The following is a 19,408-nucleotide window of genomic DNA, read 5'->3' as shown; positions in this document are numbered from 1 at the left end:
ACTACACATAACAAGCCAAGCCTGTGTATGTGTTCACTTATTGCATGTTAACAATTAGCTACAGAGGAACCATTGAACTTGTCAATTAGAAAGAAATAGTATGTGATGTAGACTTACCATGTACATGTTACATTATCCTAGAAATGTCTGAAGTTATTGGAAGAGTTTTTTGTTACTAATAATTAAGGAAATACGGCCCCCCAAAAATACCATTAACTACAGAATCCATCAGTTGATTGTTGCAAGTGCATGGCCTAATATTAAATTAATAGGTTGAATTTCTATTTCTATGCGCATGTCGCCAGAAGATGAAATTATTTATAAAAGTACATAATGTCGCATACCTTTGTAGGAATGATACAAATTAACAACCCAACATAGCATGTGGCTTTAAAGTAAATAACTTCTTTATGAAATATATTTGCATATGGAACGTTAACATTTGGGTCGCAAAACGGAGTAACTCGCTGATTCTTCACACTGGTTGAATGTAACATCATTATTTTCATTCTTCATCTCTGTTTGCTGATCAATTCTTGTGCTTTTTTTCAGACGTTATGAAAGAGAGTTTAAGAAACATGTAATTCAATGACAAATAGTAAACAAACGTTGCTATGTTGCTTATATCTATAGTAGTAATATATACATACTTCAATGCTGCTATTTTGCAATTCCTGCCTCACTCTAAATGTCTCGCAAAACTGGATATCAATTAAATAAACAAAAAGAACAAATCCTGTTAACAAATTTTTAATGTAGCAAAAAGCCTGCATACGTAAACATCCAAATGAATACTTCTGTTAAACTACAAGGTTATAGAATTCCGCATATAAACATCAACATTTTCTTAAACTTAATTTTGAGTGGAAATCGCATGTAAATTTTGGATGAAAGAAATATATTTCTCTCTATATAGTTACCAAAAACAGCCACAAAAGATGTTACATTTGTTTTGCTTTTTCCACCAAAAATAGTTATACATTCTCTATTAGGGTCTTTTATATACAAACATGTTTGTCTTCTATCCTCATTTTGTTTAGGAATGTATACAGTTAATTAAAATGGAACCAGATTTGATTTAATATTGTAGGTTCAACATTATCAGGAAGGATCCACAGTTGATAAGCCTTCAAAATATACACTGATGAGTGAATGAGAAACATGAACGTAGAACTAGTATATTGTCGGAAATGCGCTTTGTCCATTTCAAGGTTTCATAAGACTTTATATCGGGGTGGCAATAACGGAAAAATAACTCATGTCATGTCATTATATATGCTGTTCACCGCAGAAGTGTTTCCTTCAGAATCTGATTCTTTCTTTGTTTCCGTTGTGTGTCAAGCTCTGCACTTTAACATTAGCAACATGATAACATAACATTAGAACACAACATAAATTAGTACTAAGCACGGAATGATGCTGTCGACCATTCATTTGATATGTTACATACGGAAAACATTAAATAACTTGAATCACCTTTTCTTTTGCACAACGGCATAGTTTACCCTTTCGCTGGACAAGAGAGGATTGACCAGATGTTCTTCATTGTCGCCTTTGTCCGGGAGTCTGTATGTTAACAGTAGACAGCAACATTTTAACAACAATGAAACTTTCTCTCAACATCAATTTAATTACTTTTAATTGTCCTAGATGCCAATATTAATACATGTTAGAGTTCATCTAAAGATTAAACCAGCTATTTGCAGGACAGGGAAATTGATCAACTCATTCTTGTTCAGTGGACATTATTGTTTAATCAAATTAAACCAGAATGGGTAAAGCCAATGGTGCAACTCACTCTTCATATGTTTCAAGTAATTCATCCCGGTTGCCACGGCCAGAAACAGGTATATCTGCAACGAAATAAAATACATTTAAAATTCCACTGTCATTAACATTAATTGAAGAATTAGCACGATAACAATGCAGTTAGGATATATGAAATCGAATTCGAATATAAGGATGATGACTATAATTATGCTGGGAAATATAAATAAAAAAGCAGTAACGATAGATGCCCTTATATGTTCTTAAATTAGAACGATTATAAACAAATTCAGGAACGTAGTTTAAGAATAAGTGATGGAAGAAGTATTCTGGACAACATGTCACTTTTCTGATACTATTTCACTACTTGGGATCAAATTCCACTGCACATTTAGCAGCCCTTAAACACGTCTACCCTTTGAGAAAGACATTTCTTAGCGGGCTACACGACCTTCAGAAACACTCAGTTTTTTTCTTTATTTGGAAGTCATGGTAGTAGATCAAGACATATTAATATCTTACTGCCATATCTGAGACAAGTACGTTTCAGAGAATTAAACAACTTAAGTCATTAAATGACATGGCGATATAATGCTTGACTAAAACAGTTATGATAGCGCGAAATCTAAAGGCGTTTTTGACAAGCAGTCTTCAATTAAATATGAAACAAAATATCTGCCCAAATCGTCTGGTAATTCTCAAAATAACTGATGAAGGCGACGTTGCATTAAGGAAAGTATTTGCAATATTCAGAATACTCACAAAGGAATTTAACACATTGTCGCCCTTTTAAATAACATCGTTATTGGAAAATATTTGTTTAATACACAATATTTATATCATATTTTAAATAATATTTGTTCGCCGCCATTTGTGTAAGTTAGTAAGTAAGTAAGTTAGTAAGTAAGCCCCTGTCTTATCTGAACGTCTAATGCTTGTGTTTCATTAGCAGCAAATTTTCGAAAATGATAATAAATCCGATTTATTTCGTACCAGCTAGTAATAAGATTAGTGAAATAAAAATAAAAATTAAATGAAATGATTTACAAGGAAACTATAAAAAAATAGTTGTACACATACTACTTGTATCTGGAGGTAACGGTCCTACATTTTGGCAAATGTCGGGAACATTAGGGATCGGATTGGAATCGTTGCCAAAGTGGAGGGAATTCCGAATTATTCCACGGTATCTATAATATAAATATGTGAAAAAATATTGACAATATATATTGATTAGTCAGTTTCTTCACGGAAACAATGAAATATGTTGAAACCCATTTCTATCGTTTTGGTCTACTCCCATATTTATTGCAGACTTAAGGTACATATGAGTTGAAATTCTTGATTCTATATTATGATATGTTACTTCCAGAATATGACAACGTTAACTACAAGAAAGAAATTTAGAAATCGATATAGCATGAAAAGATACAATCTGTAAAAGAGTAATATTAACATCTCCATAATTTAATTTATATAAAAACTATTGTTATAGACATTTCTCCGCCCTATAATGTCAGTGTGACTAATCCATGGTTAACAACTATTTTTTTTATGTTTTAATTATTAAATTTCCATTTCATTTGTTTCGTTTTATATGCTATCATTTAACAAACTCCATAGCCTACGTTTATTTATAAACACATATATCTATACCAAGCCATACAAAACTTCAAATGAAGTATAGACAAGGATTTTGACCGATGAATCAGGTGAGGCGGTGAATATTCCAGGTTGATGTGATAGTCCAGTTTTATCAATCTAAAATCCAGTGTCTTTAGTTAATTATCCAATTAATCTTTTTTTTTTCTATCAATGTCTGTCAGATGTAATTTTACAGAACAATTTACCATAGACAATGTTTTGTGTCTATCATAAAGAATTATGTTCTATTAAAAGTACAATACCTTCTGATTGTAGGACGGAAGTGTTGTGCAGAATTGCGCCCTAAAAAAGCAGGATAAAAAATGTATCATATCAGCCATAAAAAAAAAATAACAGAATGATCATGATGAAGCAAATCTTGAAATATTAATATAACAAATAATAATAATAATATTTATGTCTATAATTAAAAATATGTTTGCTATGGATTTTGATCAGAATATCACCAACGGGTATATTGTTATTGTTAAATTGTTAAGGGTAAATTGGTTATTTTAAGTCAAGAAGCACGAAAAAGGCTATCACGCACGCGCCATTACAAACATATTGTTATACGGAGTGACACTTGCAGATAACGTATCCGATTGCCAACAGTAACAGCTATCTTGGATTTGGAATAAAATTCTTATCCTTCTCTAAAAGACTCGTAAACGATTAAAATAATATTCTTACTTTGACAAATAGTCCCTGTTATTACAATAATGATGACTAGAACACCGATGAGTAGGCAAACAGCTGTTTGGATATTTTGCTGGATAAACAAGTAAAAGCTGACTGTGCGAAAACAAAAAAATGAAAAACATATTTAAATATACAATGTAAGCTTATAGGGCTTCAAAATTTGATTAAAAGAATTTTTAAAGCCCAAATAGGAACGGTCTGGAAGTTATTTGGTTTGTGATAAGTTAACAGTTTCGGAAAAAATGGGTAAGTCTTTACAACCTGAACTGTTTACGTAATTTAGGCTTATCTTCCTGATTAAAATCTGAGTGCAATAGATAGCCTACACGTGTGTGTTTAATAGAAGACCATTTCTGTATCCATTTAGAAAAGGAAAAAAACAACAACAAGAAGGCAATTAATGGAATTTCAGATCTCATCCTCGAATGTGTGTTTATATGTAATAAAAAATACCATACAAACAATGTACAAAACAATCCTCGTGAGTGCAAAACTTTAAATTATTGTGTCATTAGTTATTTACATAGCAATGTTGTTGATCAATAAACTTTCCTTGACTTAAAACTTACACAATTACCCAATTACAGACTTTTGATAAGTGCACAGGTTGACCTGTACCTATTTGACATTCTGCATAAAACACTATTAGAACGTATGTAGTCTGTGGTATCAGCTTTAGAGTTTAACCATATTGGTACTAAATTGTTATATTTGTAATAACAAGAGTGTTGTTTTTTAATAATTTCTTCTCTGACATTTGACCCTTTTGTACTTGAAAAACATATCTGTGTTTACCTACCTATGTTTAAAGGATCGTGCTATAATTTTGCTTTTGGCATACATGTAATGTCCACAATGCTGACTTTTGGATACTTCACTTTGACTTCCCGGGCACATACTTACCACGTTTGGGCATGTTTAAACTCCTTATATCATGGGGCCACTGGCGTCTTAAATGAAAGTATGCAAAATTGCAAGATATGATATCCCACATGGGTCTGTTGTTTTCGACAAGTTTGTCGTACGCTGATATTGGCAACATGCTGTTTTTTTTTTCTTCTGTATTTTACTTTTTATTCTTTAATGTCGAAAGTAACGGAGGCAAGGCACCCCATACCGATACACATACCTAGCAGATTTGAAGATATCTAGGGTAAATTACCGTGCACAATGTTTTTCACACCCTAATATACACATACATTACATTTTGAACCCAAGTTTGAAAATGGTATGTTCCTCGTTATCGTGTCGGTCTATGATAACCCACCTCCCACCCACCCTGCAGTTGGACCGACCGAGTTTCAGCACAGCGCCTTAAAGGATGTGAAGTGGACCGAAATTGTATTCCCTATTTTGGAAATTAAAAGTTCGATGGGGTACAATATCTCATCCTCAGAACACTTTTTTTTGTAAGGAAGACATAACAAAGTAACATATATGACTTAATGTTAACTTTTAAGTTAGTTAACGCCGTTCAAGTAAGCATGAGCTGCATGGTAATATAAAATTAATCAAATATCCGCCGATAAGAACCACTGGAACACATACCAGGGAAACAGAAATCCCAAAGTGGAAGGGGAAGTGAGGGCAAGCCAACGATTAGTGTGCAAACATTTTAAAAATCTGTGTCAAGTGCAAATCACAAAAAACACGTCCTAAATCCCACACCTCTTCCCCATAATGCTATTAATAGTTCATGTTAATATATGAATGATTTCACTAAACATGTAATTAATATGACACATAAAACATCGACATTTAAAAGTGATTTCATTTGCATTGCCCATTTGTATTCCTTAATCAGTTTTTGCACCGTTCACGGTAACACCGTGGAAGAATCCCGAAAGCTTCCCTGGACTTTAATATTTTTCAGAAATTTTCTCTTTCCAGTAACGGCTGGTATGTCTATATACAAATAGAAATTTAACGGTAGTTGGCGGAGAGAAAAGAATAAGTTCGTATAAGATATTTTGACCCATCTGTTTATCAAGTTCATCTTAACTTTGGTCAGATACAAGCAATGTTTCGAGCCAGTAGATGTTGACATCTGGATCACCTGCTTTGGGGAGAGTATGAATTCGTTGCTGTTTGTATACGTTATATTCATTTCATCATATGTTAATTCATTGTATTCAATTTGTGAAGAAAATACGCATGCATTGTTAAAAAATATGACATCATTTTAAGGAGGTGACCATTGTAACCTTGTTTTCCTCTGACAGACCTATTCTTCCGTCAGAGTGACGGAAAAACTCTAAGCCCAGCCTATAAGTCAACTGCAAAATTATTCGGTTCGGAATCTGAGAACGAAGGTGTTGAAAGCAAGTATACGTTTATAAAACAGCATATTCATCAGCAATTACTCCTGTCCTTTTTTCAATAAAAATAACAATAAGAATACTATGTGTGGTCATGTGACACGGTCACACATACATATTTGAAATTATTTGAATGTAACCTTTTTCTTACAAAATACACACTATTTTGTCGTTTAAAAAAGAAATCCTGGAAGACCTCTTTAAGGGCGACAAGATACGGTTAACTGCTTCGCCAAACTTTATCAAAAGAATAACTAAATGCACCCTCGATTTGCATGATTTGACATTTCACGAAGGGTTACAAGCTTCCGAGGTCAAAGGTACCATGTACCCTTAGGAAGCAAAGGTGAACCCAAAGTTTGCCAGGCAAATAACGCATACAGCTGCAAATTTACGCTTATAAACAAATATCACACTTGACAACAATTGCTGGAGTTAGTTATATAAGTACATAGTAATATATATTTGCTACAACTAAGTACACCATAAATCGTGCAGTGACGAATACTGAATAGAGAATAGTTTCGTTCTTAATTCGAGGGTATGGTATGGATAAAGCGGTTCAACATAAAAAACAAAGTAGTGCTTTGAAGAGCCTTTTTTATAAATATGTTTTAATATGCAGATTATATATTGGAGAATGCACTTCATATATTGAAAAGGACCATTGTGCAAATGACCATTACTTACTTGAAATTTCTACAGGTAAAGCACTACTATCATCAAAAGTGTCTATTGTATTATTGGCGTGACATCTGTACTCTCCCGTATCAGCACTGTTCACTACCAGACGAAATTCCCATATGAGCTGGAGTGGATTGGTGGTAGCATTCTTAGTAGGTGACACTTCATTCACTGTTTCCCATTCGCCAACAACATTCTTTTGTAGGGAAACGTCTGGCATTGGACGTCCATAGCTAGCACACGTTATCGTTATGTTATCACCCACATGGCTGAACCTTGGCCCGGACAATATCACTACCATTGCTGGGACTGGATAATGTTGAAAAAGCCAGACTTAAATACGTTAGTAAATAGAACATATAACTGTTGCAAAGCATTCGTGACACGAATGAACTGGCTGTTTAAACATTAATTTGACTTGTTGAACACAGACCAAGCTAGATATATAAATGCTTTTATGTTGTTTGAATATATTTCTTGTTTAATGTTTGTTTAATTTTACAGGAGTTGAAACCCCTAGCTGATATATTTGATTCATATGATAGTCACGATAGTCTGCAACTTCCCAAAGTTATTTTATACTTTGCAAGAGGGAGGGGGGGGGGGGGGTATCAGAGTATAAAACTCGTTTCAAGCATGTATTTTCCAGTTTGGTGTTATACTGCCACTTCCCTTTGTCCTTATTTTGGCGGTTTTGACTCTATGGCAAAAGTCATTGTTTTGTTCGGAATTTGTTCACGACATAGCTATAAAGGCAATCCCTATGTTTAACTCTTAGTAACGTTACGAACAAAAATCCTACACCCTACACTTACCAACATTATTACAATAATGTCAGATTAAGTCAACGTTCAGACAATGGTAAGGCTTGCATTTTCCTTTAAGTTACCACATGATAAATATACCTTGACAAGCTGCACATATTTAAGCAAACTTGTTATAAAGTGAATTCTAACCTTACATTCCATTTTAACAATTTTCAAGAAGACATATTTACGAAACGAATAACATCCTTACTGAATGCTTCCACGAGAACCCCATGGCCGCCTTGAGTGTCTGACAAGTTGTTTGAAGCAAAACATCTTAACCTCTCACTTGAATTCTCACTTGAGAAGTAGTACAGAAACGTTACTGTGATATGTGTATCATTTCGTCCAACAGGTTCAGGAAATGAGTTCGTGTTGATCCATCCTATTTCTAAATCAGCATTGTGCTTTTGCAATGTAATATTAGGAGGCGGAAATCCATCATATACGCATGTTATATTGATGTAAGTGTTATTTTCAACGATTAATGGAGTCGTTGACTCTTCTGGAGATTCCCATACTGCTGTGGCGGGGTCTGTAAGATGTAATGAAAACCAAGAAAATGAAAGCACTGACAGCATGAATGAAACTCGAGAACAAAGCATCATGAACTTTAGAAGTATGAAACTAGATGCAGAAAAATTGGTCGGTAAAGATATTTCCCTTTTGGCACTGTTACTTACACATAACTGTTACACGCCTGTGGCTGGAGACATTGAGTTCGTTTGCTATAGTGCATTCCAACATTTTGTTGTGATAGCTTCGTTTTGCTGTAATTGACACATTGCTGCAAATATGGACTCTGGGTGCAACTGTGTCGCTGCTTCTGTTTGTTATGAATATTGGATTATCAATCGACCAAAGATATTTTACGTCATTAACGGCGTGTGAAAATTCTACACAACAAGTCGCCGAAATGGATTCAGTTTCCATTACCGTTGTAATTGATTCCAAGAATGGTCCATCTGAAAAAGAAATGAAACTGGTTTGTAAAGCGTAAAGTATTAGCTGGAATAGGTTCGAAAACACCACTCAAAGAGTTACAGTGTATGTGATTTTGTTGTAGTTGATATGAAACCTTTAATTACACGTTAAACTATTTTTTGAAATTATGTTAGTAACTGGAGAGGTTTAGATTTGGAAAACTATAGATGGCACATTATGCAATATATCTCACCTTGTACTATTAACAGCCAGTTTTGGACCACCCATCTTCCTCCTACGCTTGTAACTTTTTTACACTTGTAACCTCCTGCGTTATGATACGTAATATTTTTAATTATAAGTGAAGCGGTATTTTCAATATTTTCCGTTGTATAGATATTGTCTTCCTCATTTTTAACTGGTTGGTGAGCTATTATCATTTTCTCTCCGTGTGACCATTGTACTACATCATGCTCATGAAATGTTTCGAAAGAGCAAATAATCTTTGCCGAGGAACCAATATAAGCCAGTTGCAATCTCTCGTTTTCTCCTGCCGTCTTGTTTTTCGAAGAATCTGAAATCAAATGTTAGAATGAAATATTCTCATCATATCATAAGACATACAATATTTGGTGGTATTATATCAACGGTAAGTTTCCATTGTGTATTTTACTTCGATTGTGTCCATTCCATAACCTAAGTTTTAAGAAGAATATGAGACGAAGCACTGTAAAATGTATTAATGATTTTCGTTTCCTTACCAACTAACGTAAACGTAGAACCAACTGCTATTATGAAAACAAAGCGCAGTAAATATACTCTTCTCCACTTTAAAGACATTTTGATGATAAATCAGCTTCTCGGTTCCGCATTTGTTGTGGCCTAAGTTTCTCCTAGCCTTCTGTTCAATCTATGAATAAAAAATGAAAATAAATCGGTAATCAAATCAAGTGTGTTGTCATTTGTACGGAACTTTACACAAATAATGAATGCAGTTGCCTTAGGCTCACTTTATTAGATACAGTTTCCACCATGTGATAGTGCGCATGCGTTGATGATTTTGCAGTGAACACACTACTGTCAAGCAAAACAGAGTAACGTGTAAAATTACAATACAAAAAAAAAGAGCGACTTGAAATGAGGCCACGTATAACAAAGTACAAACGTAAAACACGTATAATAACAGGCTAGTTCATATAAATTGGATGAATATATAATTAAAACGGAAGTTACAATTTCCCAAATATTAACACAAATTTGATACAAGCGACAATGCCTCATTTGTGTTCCTTTGTTTGCAGTGACGGATATGCTATATGTATGTTGTTCGTGTATTTTGCGACGGCAATACAGGCATGTATACAGGTTCTTGAAGGCGGGGAGGGGTTGAGGGACTGGTATTGTCCCGATATCAGTCCTGGGGATAGTTCTTAGGGGACGAATATCCCTTCCTTTGAGTAACATTTGAAAATCCGCCCTTAGTACTTTTAAGTCGCTGGCCACTTTTGTAACTTTCAAGGTTATCAGTCTAAAACATTGGCGCGTGTGTTACGTAATCAATCCGCCAATCCTGGCAATAGAAACGAGCTTAGAATAGTCACTTCCTCAGCTCAAATTTCCGCTGATCAACCGCGAGAGCCTATTGATATACCTGAGGCAGGTGAACTATTATGGCAGTGGTACAATGTGCATTTAAATATGAGTCGTCCCCATGCTATTGTTTTACCATATGGAACCATCCAATTATGCACACATATCCACGTAGGGGCGCGATTTAGCAGCTATTTAATAGCATGTTTACAAAAATGTTTATTTAGTGAACCCTTAGTCTCCAGTACAGTACATGTGGGAATGACACAGGTATATGTTATTATGCTCTATTTCCTTTACTTTTGTTGATTTTTTGATATAATTAAGTTGTTTTTTAGACTTGTCTTGATCATTTTATTTAATAATTTAAATTTGCTTGCTCTCTTTTCAGTGTTGCTGACAAAATGATGCTGTCAAGAGCTGGATTGTATGCTTACATGTATTAACAAAACATGATGTTTCACTCTACGTAATATCACTTTGGTGTGAAACAACTTTGATTCAATCTTTTACATTTTGTTGTTATGGAGGATGCGATCATAGTCCGTAGCTCTAGTGTGTAGCTGCCACTTCTTGGAATAACACGGTATGAATGAAGGTGCATTCCGTCTTAACATTCAGCTAACTTCATATAAATAACACCACTGCTGTAACTGAAATGAGTATACAAAATAGTTTTGTTAGGCAATATCTATATGGTTTGAGGATACAAGTTAGCCTAAAACACTTCCTCTAATTACAGATAATATGCTACTGTATCAACGATGGTTTTGTGGGGCAATAAAGCAATCAATTGTCTTATAAGAAAGTAGTAACAGTGTGCATTTGTTAAGGTTAACATTGTTCAATTATAGCAATATTGTGATTGAACATTTACTTCTATAAGTGTGTTATATTGTTTTTTGTTCGTTGAAGTTCATATGCATTGTATATACTTAAAGTACCTTTTCATGTCCGTTAACAAAGGATACACAATTAACCCCCCAACGACATGTTCGTATCTCCTTTAAAGTGCTTAATAGTTGAATATTTCAAGTTTTCGAAAGTGTTCTTTAAAAGAGTAATTAATGATTTATAACGTTTATTAGTAACAATAGCAAATGTTTATGATTGTTTTTATTTCTTTCTCCTATTAATGTACTTACGCCTATAGCCAGGGCTACAGGGAAGTGATGTTATCACTTTTTAAACAAACATTTGTTTTACCATGCAATCTGATGGAGATGGTTGGCTTACTGGATGATGAATTGTCATTGTCCATTTATATTTATCTTAAGGGAACAGGAATAATATAAATTAACTATGCGTATTACTAAAAATGAGTCAATATAACATCAAGCTTATTTTGAGGAATAAAATTGCATTCCAGTATTTTGTTGTTAAATAAACCGATTAAATCGTTGTTATTTTCCAAATGTATTCTACACACCGAAGTAATTCTTTTCTTGACAGTACTAGGCTAGTGTGCAAAACTTTCAGACTTTGTGGCATTTTCTGCCACTAATAGTCCGTTACATTTGATTTTGTCCCAGAGAACACAAAAAAAAAATAACGACAGGTTTACCACGTATGGATAGAAATAAAAGTAACCGTAACATGAACATTTTTAACTTTGCTTCACTGAATAAAACACGACCTTGTCGGCACGTGTTGGCACTTGGTCATCAATTAACCTGAACTTAGTCATGAATTCATCTGCTAGCGAAGGAATTCATGACTGGGGTGTGTTATTTTTTGTCATCGGATAGTTCGCTCTGTTACTGAAACGTTATTATAAAGAGAAAGTGGTACAGTCTGTGACATTCATTACGCAACGGTGCTGGGCAAATGTCTCCTTCTGATTTCTCTACACTAGTAAAAGAAGTCTAGCACTCTGCACCGTGATCAGTGCAGCACACAATACTTTCGGAATGACGATTCTGTAGGGGCAACTCTGTCACTACTTTCTGGAACAGGACCTTCTGAACGAGAAAGACTCGGAAACAATACCCCCTCTTTTCACGTGATCCATTTTGCCCGCTCATATAAAATACAATTTGCATTCTCCTGTAGAATCAAATACCTCAAGGGATAACGTATTCTGCTCTAGGATTATAGAAATATTACAAAGTCACTTCCAGAGCAAAATCCAGCTGATTTTGTTATTTTCTTACTATAGAGTCAGTCGTTACAAAGACAACTTTGCCCTTCCATTCTCCACCATTGATATTGAAGTTATGCTTCGACCACGAAGCCTTTAATATGAAGCTCCAACTTCCAGGACGAAGATCATCACCATACTGATCACACTTTGTTAAACACCACTTCGGTAAAAAAGAGGATAAATAATGCGTATCCAAGAGAATGTACTCAGAGGTGACGAAGACCTGCAATGACGGCAACTCCCATGAACAATGTCTGAACTGAGACTTCTGGATTGTTACAACTTAAATCCTTTTGAGACTTTATTTACATATTTAAAATCCGCCATCTCACATGTCTTCATATTGTCAAGTCAAACCATGTAAAGGGTACACCTCTTTATTTTACAAAATCCAGCGATTCTCATATGAACCTTATATATTTTGCAGCTCACTTTTGCTGTTTACGGGATAAGATTGAAGATCACCCACATAATTTAGCATAGCAAGTATTAAGGTACACTGAAAACTTAAATTGGTTCACCGACTAACATAACGTTAGTCCATCTGGTGCCTCTCCCGACTAACATAGCCTTGGTCAGTTGCTATACCGACTAATTTATTCCTTAGTCAGTTGGATTTCTTAGTCGGTCATCTTAGTCCGTCAGCTTAGTCGATCAACAATTTCTTAGTCGGTAAATGTATATTAGTCAGTTACATTAGTTGGTGACATTAGTCGGTCTTTACCGACTAATTTATATGAGCCACCGACTAGTTTATAGCAGGTTTTACATTAGTCAGGATGGTGCCTCTCCCGACTAACCTTTCTTAGTCCGTATCGACTGACTAGTTGCACCGACTAGATTCACTGAAAGAATTAAACCCGACTAGTTTCACTGACTAGCATCACTGAAAGAAAAGAGAGAAGAAGAAACACAAATAATGTGTACGTTGGCAGTATTTATTTCTGATAAAACTTCTGATGTCTACAAAAGGCTGACTTTCGACAGATAGAGAAGAAATCACTGTAAATAAAATCTGAAAATCTGATTTTTTTTCCAACAAAGTTAAGACAAGTTAATGGATCAAACATGAATCGCAAAAGTATAGCACTGCACAATAATGCAAAGTTGGATCTTGGGCAAGGGTTCCTCATGACTTTCCTTTTAAAGTGGTACCCCAAATCGACACCAGTTAAGTCTTCACGAACAAAGAGTGTTTCTCTTAACTACAAATGGCCTCCCACTTGTCTTCAGGAAGCCAAAATCTGCACCATTATTGACCTGTGAACAGAAAATATGATATACGTGTAAGCACAGATACAGATATAGCACATGATAACTCACATTATCATAAACATACATTTACATTAAAATTTTATAACATATTGGGAGGTATACATTTAAATCTAGGTCCCTCAAATTATAAGCCAGGAATAGCAGCTTTACCAAACTATTATTAGCTTTGCACAGCATAACACCAAGTTATTTCTCAAAACTTAATAATTATGTTAATCATGTTAATAATGATCCCAATAGACCGGGATCCCAGAGGGTTTGGTTAGCTGGGAAGGTAACCAATTGCCTTGTACATCACAATGTTCACAGTGCATTCCTGTATATGAAACTAGACGACTGGCAAACCGACTGTGGTGGGTGTGGCTGGGAGAGCAATTTTAAAGTCACCTGATAGCTAACCTAGATCAGTTTTCATGGTAACACATCAAAGTAAGTACAATATGTCAGGTATGGCCCCAAGAGCAACAAATGGCCATTGCCAGTAATTATTGGTGGTGGGGTACCCCTGCCAGTGATCTATATTTGACCCCTCAAGGCTGACCTAGGTCAGCTCATGAGGTAACCACTTGAAACCTACTGGAAAATGTTGGTTAGGGCTTCAGATACAACTGATGGGCATTGCCAGTAATTTTTATTGGTGGGGTACCCCTGCCAGTAGACCCCCAAAATGCCCATCCCCCATTGACCTAGATGAGCTCATGATGTAACCAGTTGAAAACTACTGGAAAATGGTATCACTTCATATGTAAGGGATGGGAATTTCCAGTAATTTATATTGGGGGGGGGGGTACCCCTGCCAGTAGACCCCCAAAATGCCCATTCCCTCATTGACCTAGGTCAGCTCATGAGATAACCAGTTGAAAAATTACTGGAAAATGATAGGTATCACTTCATATGTAAGGGATGGGCATTTCCAGTCATTTACATTGGTGGGGTTACCCTGCCAGTAGACCCCCAAAATGCCCATCCCCCATTGACCCTAGATTAGCTCATGAGGTAACCAGTTGAAAACTACTGTAAAATGATTGGCTGGACTCTATATATATGTAAGGGATGGGCATTTCCAGTAATGTATATTAGTGGGGTACCCCTGCCAGTAGACCCCCAAAATGCCCATCCCCCATTGACCTAGATTAGCTCATGAGGTAACCAGTTGAAAACTACTGTAAAATGATTGGCAGGACTCTATATATATGTAAGGGATGGGCATTTCCAGTAATTTATATTAGTGGGGTACCCCTGCCAGTAGACCCCCAAAAAGCCCCCCCCCCCTCATTGATCTAGGTCAGCTCATGATTTAACCAGTTGAAAACTACTGGAAAATTATTAACAGGATTCTATATGTAAGGGATGGGCGGACTCTGGCAGTGGTGGCCCACCAATATAAAATACTGGAAATGCCCATCCTTACATATGAAGGGTCTACTGGCAGGGGTACCCCACCAATAAAAATTACTGGCAATGCCCATCCCTTGTATCTGAAGTCCTAACCAACATTTTCCAGTAGGTTTCAAGTGGTTACCTCATGAGCTGACCTAGGTCAGCCGTGAGGGGTCAATTATAGATCACTGGCAGGGGTACCCCACCACCAATAATTACTGGCAATGGCCATTTGTTGCTCTTGGGGCCATACCTGACACATTGTTCTTACTTTGATGTGGTTACCATGAAAGCTGCTCTAGGTTAGCTATTAGGTGACTTTAAAATTGCTCTCCCAGCCACATCCACCACAGTCGGTTTGCCAGTCGTCAGGTTTCATATACAGGAATGCATTGTGAACATTGTGATGTACCAGGCAATTGGTTACCTTCCCAGCTAGCCAAACCCTCTGGACTCCCGCTCTACAGATCAGTGAAAATTTGACCAAACTTATGAAGCTTGCACGTAAATGATAAACTAGACTGTTTTTTTTTTTTAAAACAGGTTATGAAAAGTATCTTATATATCATTAAACAGTTGGGTACAATAGTTAAACTCACTCTTCCATCTTTTTTCTCTATGGTACTTGTTCCTTTGCTTTTTGGACTCTTGGATAAACTCTTTTGTTCTGCGAAGGGTACCAATATATCATCTTAAAACATGTCTTTAAGCCATATATAACACAGTTCTCCTCTTCTGTTGTTGCCTCCACACTGGTGTCGTACATCACAGGAAAGCTCACCCTTGACTTAGATATTTGACTTTTCAATTCCTGCTGGAAAAAAGAAACAGCAAAGTATTCATCATTTGAAAAAAAAATAAAATAAAGATGTCACCACAAAGTTATGTGAGATTTGCTTCCACTATAGTCTCAAAAAAACAATCCCAAAGTTTGAAGCAGACTGTATAAAGCTGAAAATTTGAACGAGAGTGTCATCACCATTGCTTCCACTATAGTCTCAAAAAAACAATCCCAAAGTTTGAAGCAGACTGTATAAAGCTGAAAATTTGAACGAGAGTGTCATCACCATTGCAACCAGAATCAAATGCCCAGAATACAGAGATAATAAAACATGGGCTAAATCTTTGTTTGTTTTTATGATCTTTAAAAATATAAAATTTTAGAAACAGAAATGCACTGAGCCAACTTATTTATAGGCCTAATCGTTTTTAGTTGTTATTTTGCTTGCTCACATAACAAGCCTGTTTAGACCTAGGCTAGAGGAGAATCAGTACTTTGTTACACTAAGTTTGTCTACGGTCGTTTTGATTTAGTCTTACTAGTAGTACTAAAGTATATAATGGACCGGCGAAGACTAGAGAATACCCAGAGTTTTAGCAACTGCGTTAAACTGTATCATCTGATCTATTATTTACGCCAATGAGTTTCATTCAATCTAGGATCAAAAAGAGAAAACTAATTAATCTTAACCTTTAAACTTTGCTACTAAACAGATATGCTTGAATTACAAATACATGTCAAAAAAACATCATGATCTAAGAATCGATGCATATACATACACATAAACAGAATAATTTGAATTCGCGCAAGTGAACCCTGCACTACATTGGACAGTAAAAAAACGTGCAATTAGACCAAACTAAACATACTAAATTTTCCGTTACTTCTACATAAAATATCAATACAAATACAGCAACTTACTCTTTTGGCAGTATACTAAAAGCACATGTTATAATAACTTCAGACTATCAAGCTTTCCTGAGAAAAAAACGGTTAATACTTCTTACAGTAAGCAAGTCGACCGTGAAGGAATGTCGCAATTGTTTCCTGGGCGTGACCGGAAATTAAATACTAAAAAATGATAAATGAAAAGGTTAAATAGAACTGAAGCGTGCATCCTGACTGCTCGCAACATAATACCGTTGACTAGCCAACATGTGTTCAGCCGACTGTGACTGTACGTTTGAAGGTCTAGCCTTGCTTATTCAATATCACAAAGCCTACCCATTTAGATTCACATGGGAAATTACAGGAAATCTTTACCAAATGAGTGTAGACTTCAAATAAACTATTGAGCCTTATAGTTCCAGCATTTGTTTGGGAATAAATTAGAAGATTATGTGCCACTGTTCAATCTAGCCCAATACACACATAACACATTGTTAATTGGTGTTTAGAATGCACACTTTAGTGTTGAGAATGCACTGCAGTACCCAGTAGAAGCCTATAGGCTACTCACTGTCATTGCACTTGTGTATTGCGAAACGCCAACGTGACAACGGTAGCGTTACACTAACCATAATACAGTACTAGTGCCAGTGGCCTAACAATTAACTTTCATTTTACCTTCTAGTTAAAGGAATAACAGGTAGGCCGATGATGCAGTTAATACCTCCATTCTTCTAAAGACCTTCTTGGGTGATTTACGGTTGAAAGTTGCTTAGAGTGATCGTATGAAACTATGCCAAGCCCAGCAAGCTGCCGTTGCCTCTCGGTTTCCAAATTGAAGTGAATCGAATTGGGTTAAAATACATTAGTCCGTCGACACCGACTAAGCTACGATTATGGCGTAAATCGGGTGTCCGTATCGTTCTTAGTCCATGGGTTAAAATACCTTAGTCCGTCGCCACCGACTAAGCTGCGATTATATTTTCCTTAGTCAGTGTAAACTAACTAAGAAGCAGCGATGAAACGAAGATTTTTGCTAGTCCTGGTGCATTGACTAACGTTAAAGACTAATTTAACGTTAGTCCGTGGCAATATTGACTAGTTTATTTTTTCAGTGTATTGGGCAGAACTTGACAAGCAACTTGAAACCAAATTCGATGAAGTTACAATGCGCACGTTACACAAATGTAGTAGGTAGTATAGTGATCGAGCTAAATATTTCGCTGTCGGAGAGTAACTTTTTTCAAGCGCTTTTGAGAACGACCTACTCATCTAGTTTAACAATCACCAGAGCGGTAGATAAAACTTTCTTGTTAGTCCATCCGAACTCGGATCACTTTTCATATTTCATGCTTGAAAACATGTTGTCGTGAAGATATCATCAAATTGGTCGTTTATTCAGTTTACATGTCGGAACAGTTCTTTCAAATTAGTTTAATAATGTTTGGAGCACTCGACTTTTCCAGAAAAATATAATTTTAGTCAGTGGTTGTATCTGAATACTTTGTATTTGTTTAATATATCGACGGTACACAGATTGGATATACACTATTAAGTTAGGACATTCCCATTTAATCGTTATATCTTGTCTTTCTTTACCATTTTAAATAGAACACACAGACGGGATGTTAACGAACGCACCCAACAAATACGATAAATAAGGACAAATATAAAAATAAAAGTGGATACCACTCATTTTATGAGAAAAGCCGTGCCGTCATAATGATGAAAACGCATAACAGTGTACCTTTATTAGACATCGATTAAATACATGGTTTCCGGGATTGTACTTTCACAAGCTACTAACAAGAAACCCAAGAATGTATGGACTGACTCGAAAATAGAAATTCCACTAAAATCCTAAAACTACCAATATGTCATTAAAAGTTTGACTTGAACAAATATTACGTCATATCTTTTTTCTCTAACTCAAACTATATTTTGATATGTTAATTTGTGCCCGTTGCCTCGCGATTTTTTTAACACCCTAGGATTAACATGTGCAGGTTTTATACCACTAAATTCTAGATGCCCCAGGTCGTCTCTTTATAATCATTCTCCCACCTCTTCTCTTCCCCTGTTGGTTACTTTCTTTCTTCTCTCCATCCCTTGTCCACTAATCCCCTTCCATCTATATCTTTGTGTTCACCATGCTCATTAACCTGTCTGTATTCTATGTGTGTTTTTGTCCCTTCTGTTACCGTTACTTGTCATTTAGCTCTTGAAGAAGATACTGCTAGGATCGAAACGTCAGGCCCACTTACTTTTATACATTCTCTTACACAGGCTCTCTAGTGGATAGGCAGTTTGCTAACAGTTTTATTTTATTTTGATTTTGATTTTAAATTAATTTTTAATAAAATATCAACATGTTATTTTAATTCGTTTGGATGCCTTATTAGGATTTTCAATCAGAAACTTGTCAAAATCATACCGTGTGTTTTATCGAATACAATGAATTAATGATTGTTTACAAATATAAGTAAACATTAGATAGTATATATAT

The 19,408-nt window shown here is 35.6% G+C and overlaps 1 protein-coding gene and 1 long non-coding RNA gene across 5 annotated transcripts; both read right to left on the bottom strand.

Moving 5' to 3' along the window:
• Nucleotides 1-243: 243 nt before the first annotated feature.
• LOC139977416 (neural cell adhesion molecule 1-B-like) lies at nucleotides 244-9,812 on the bottom strand. 2 transcript variants are annotated; one of them, XM_071986732.1, is made up of 11 exons: nucleotides 9,607-9,812; nucleotides 9,099-9,419; nucleotides 8,605-8,886; nucleotides 8,133-8,456; nucleotides 7,122-7,424; nucleotides 4,105-4,206; nucleotides 3,675-3,714; nucleotides 2,848-2,957; nucleotides 1,799-1,853; nucleotides 1,477-1,566; nucleotides 244-541 (listed from the first exon to the last, which is right to left on the bottom strand). In XM_071986732.1, exons 1-11 carry the CDS (start codon nucleotides 9,683-9,685, stop codon nucleotides 436-438), a joined length of 1,812 nt encoding a protein of 603 aa, XP_071842833.1. In that variant the 5' UTR covers nucleotides 9,686-9,812; the 3' UTR covers nucleotides 244-435. The 2 variants fall into 2 exon arrangements, with proteins under 2 accessions (XP_071842833.1, XP_071842834.1); XM_071986733.1 differs by having other exon boundaries at nucleotides 244-535.
• Nucleotides 9,813-13,071: 3,259 nt separating this feature from the next.
• On the bottom strand, nucleotides 13,072-18,015 carry LOC139977129 (uncharacterized). 3 transcript variants are annotated; one of them, XR_011796437.1, is made up of 4 exons: nucleotides 17,581-18,015; nucleotides 16,936-17,085; nucleotides 15,833-16,047; nucleotides 13,072-13,838 (listed from the first exon to the last, which is right to left on the bottom strand). It is a non-coding gene; the product is annotated as an uncharacterized lncRNA (long non-coding RNA). The 3 variants fall into 3 exon arrangements; XR_011796438.1 differs by lacking the exon at nucleotides 16,936-17,085; XR_011796436.1 differs by lacking the exon at nucleotides 17,581-18,015 and having other exon boundaries at nucleotides 16,936-17,566.
• Nucleotides 18,016-19,408: the final 1,393 nt, after the last annotated feature.

This window comes from Apostichopus japonicus, chromosome 12 (assembly GCF_037975245.1).
Source record: "Apostichopus japonicus isolate 1M-3 chromosome 12, ASM3797524v1, whole genome shotgun sequence".
NCBI classification, from domain to species: Eukaryota; Metazoa; Echinodermata; class Holothuroidea; order Aspidochirotida; family Stichopodidae; genus Apostichopus; species Apostichopus japonicus.
The sequence above is the reverse complement of the archived record's forward strand: the minus strand, read 5'-3'. Positions and strand labels throughout refer to the sequence as shown.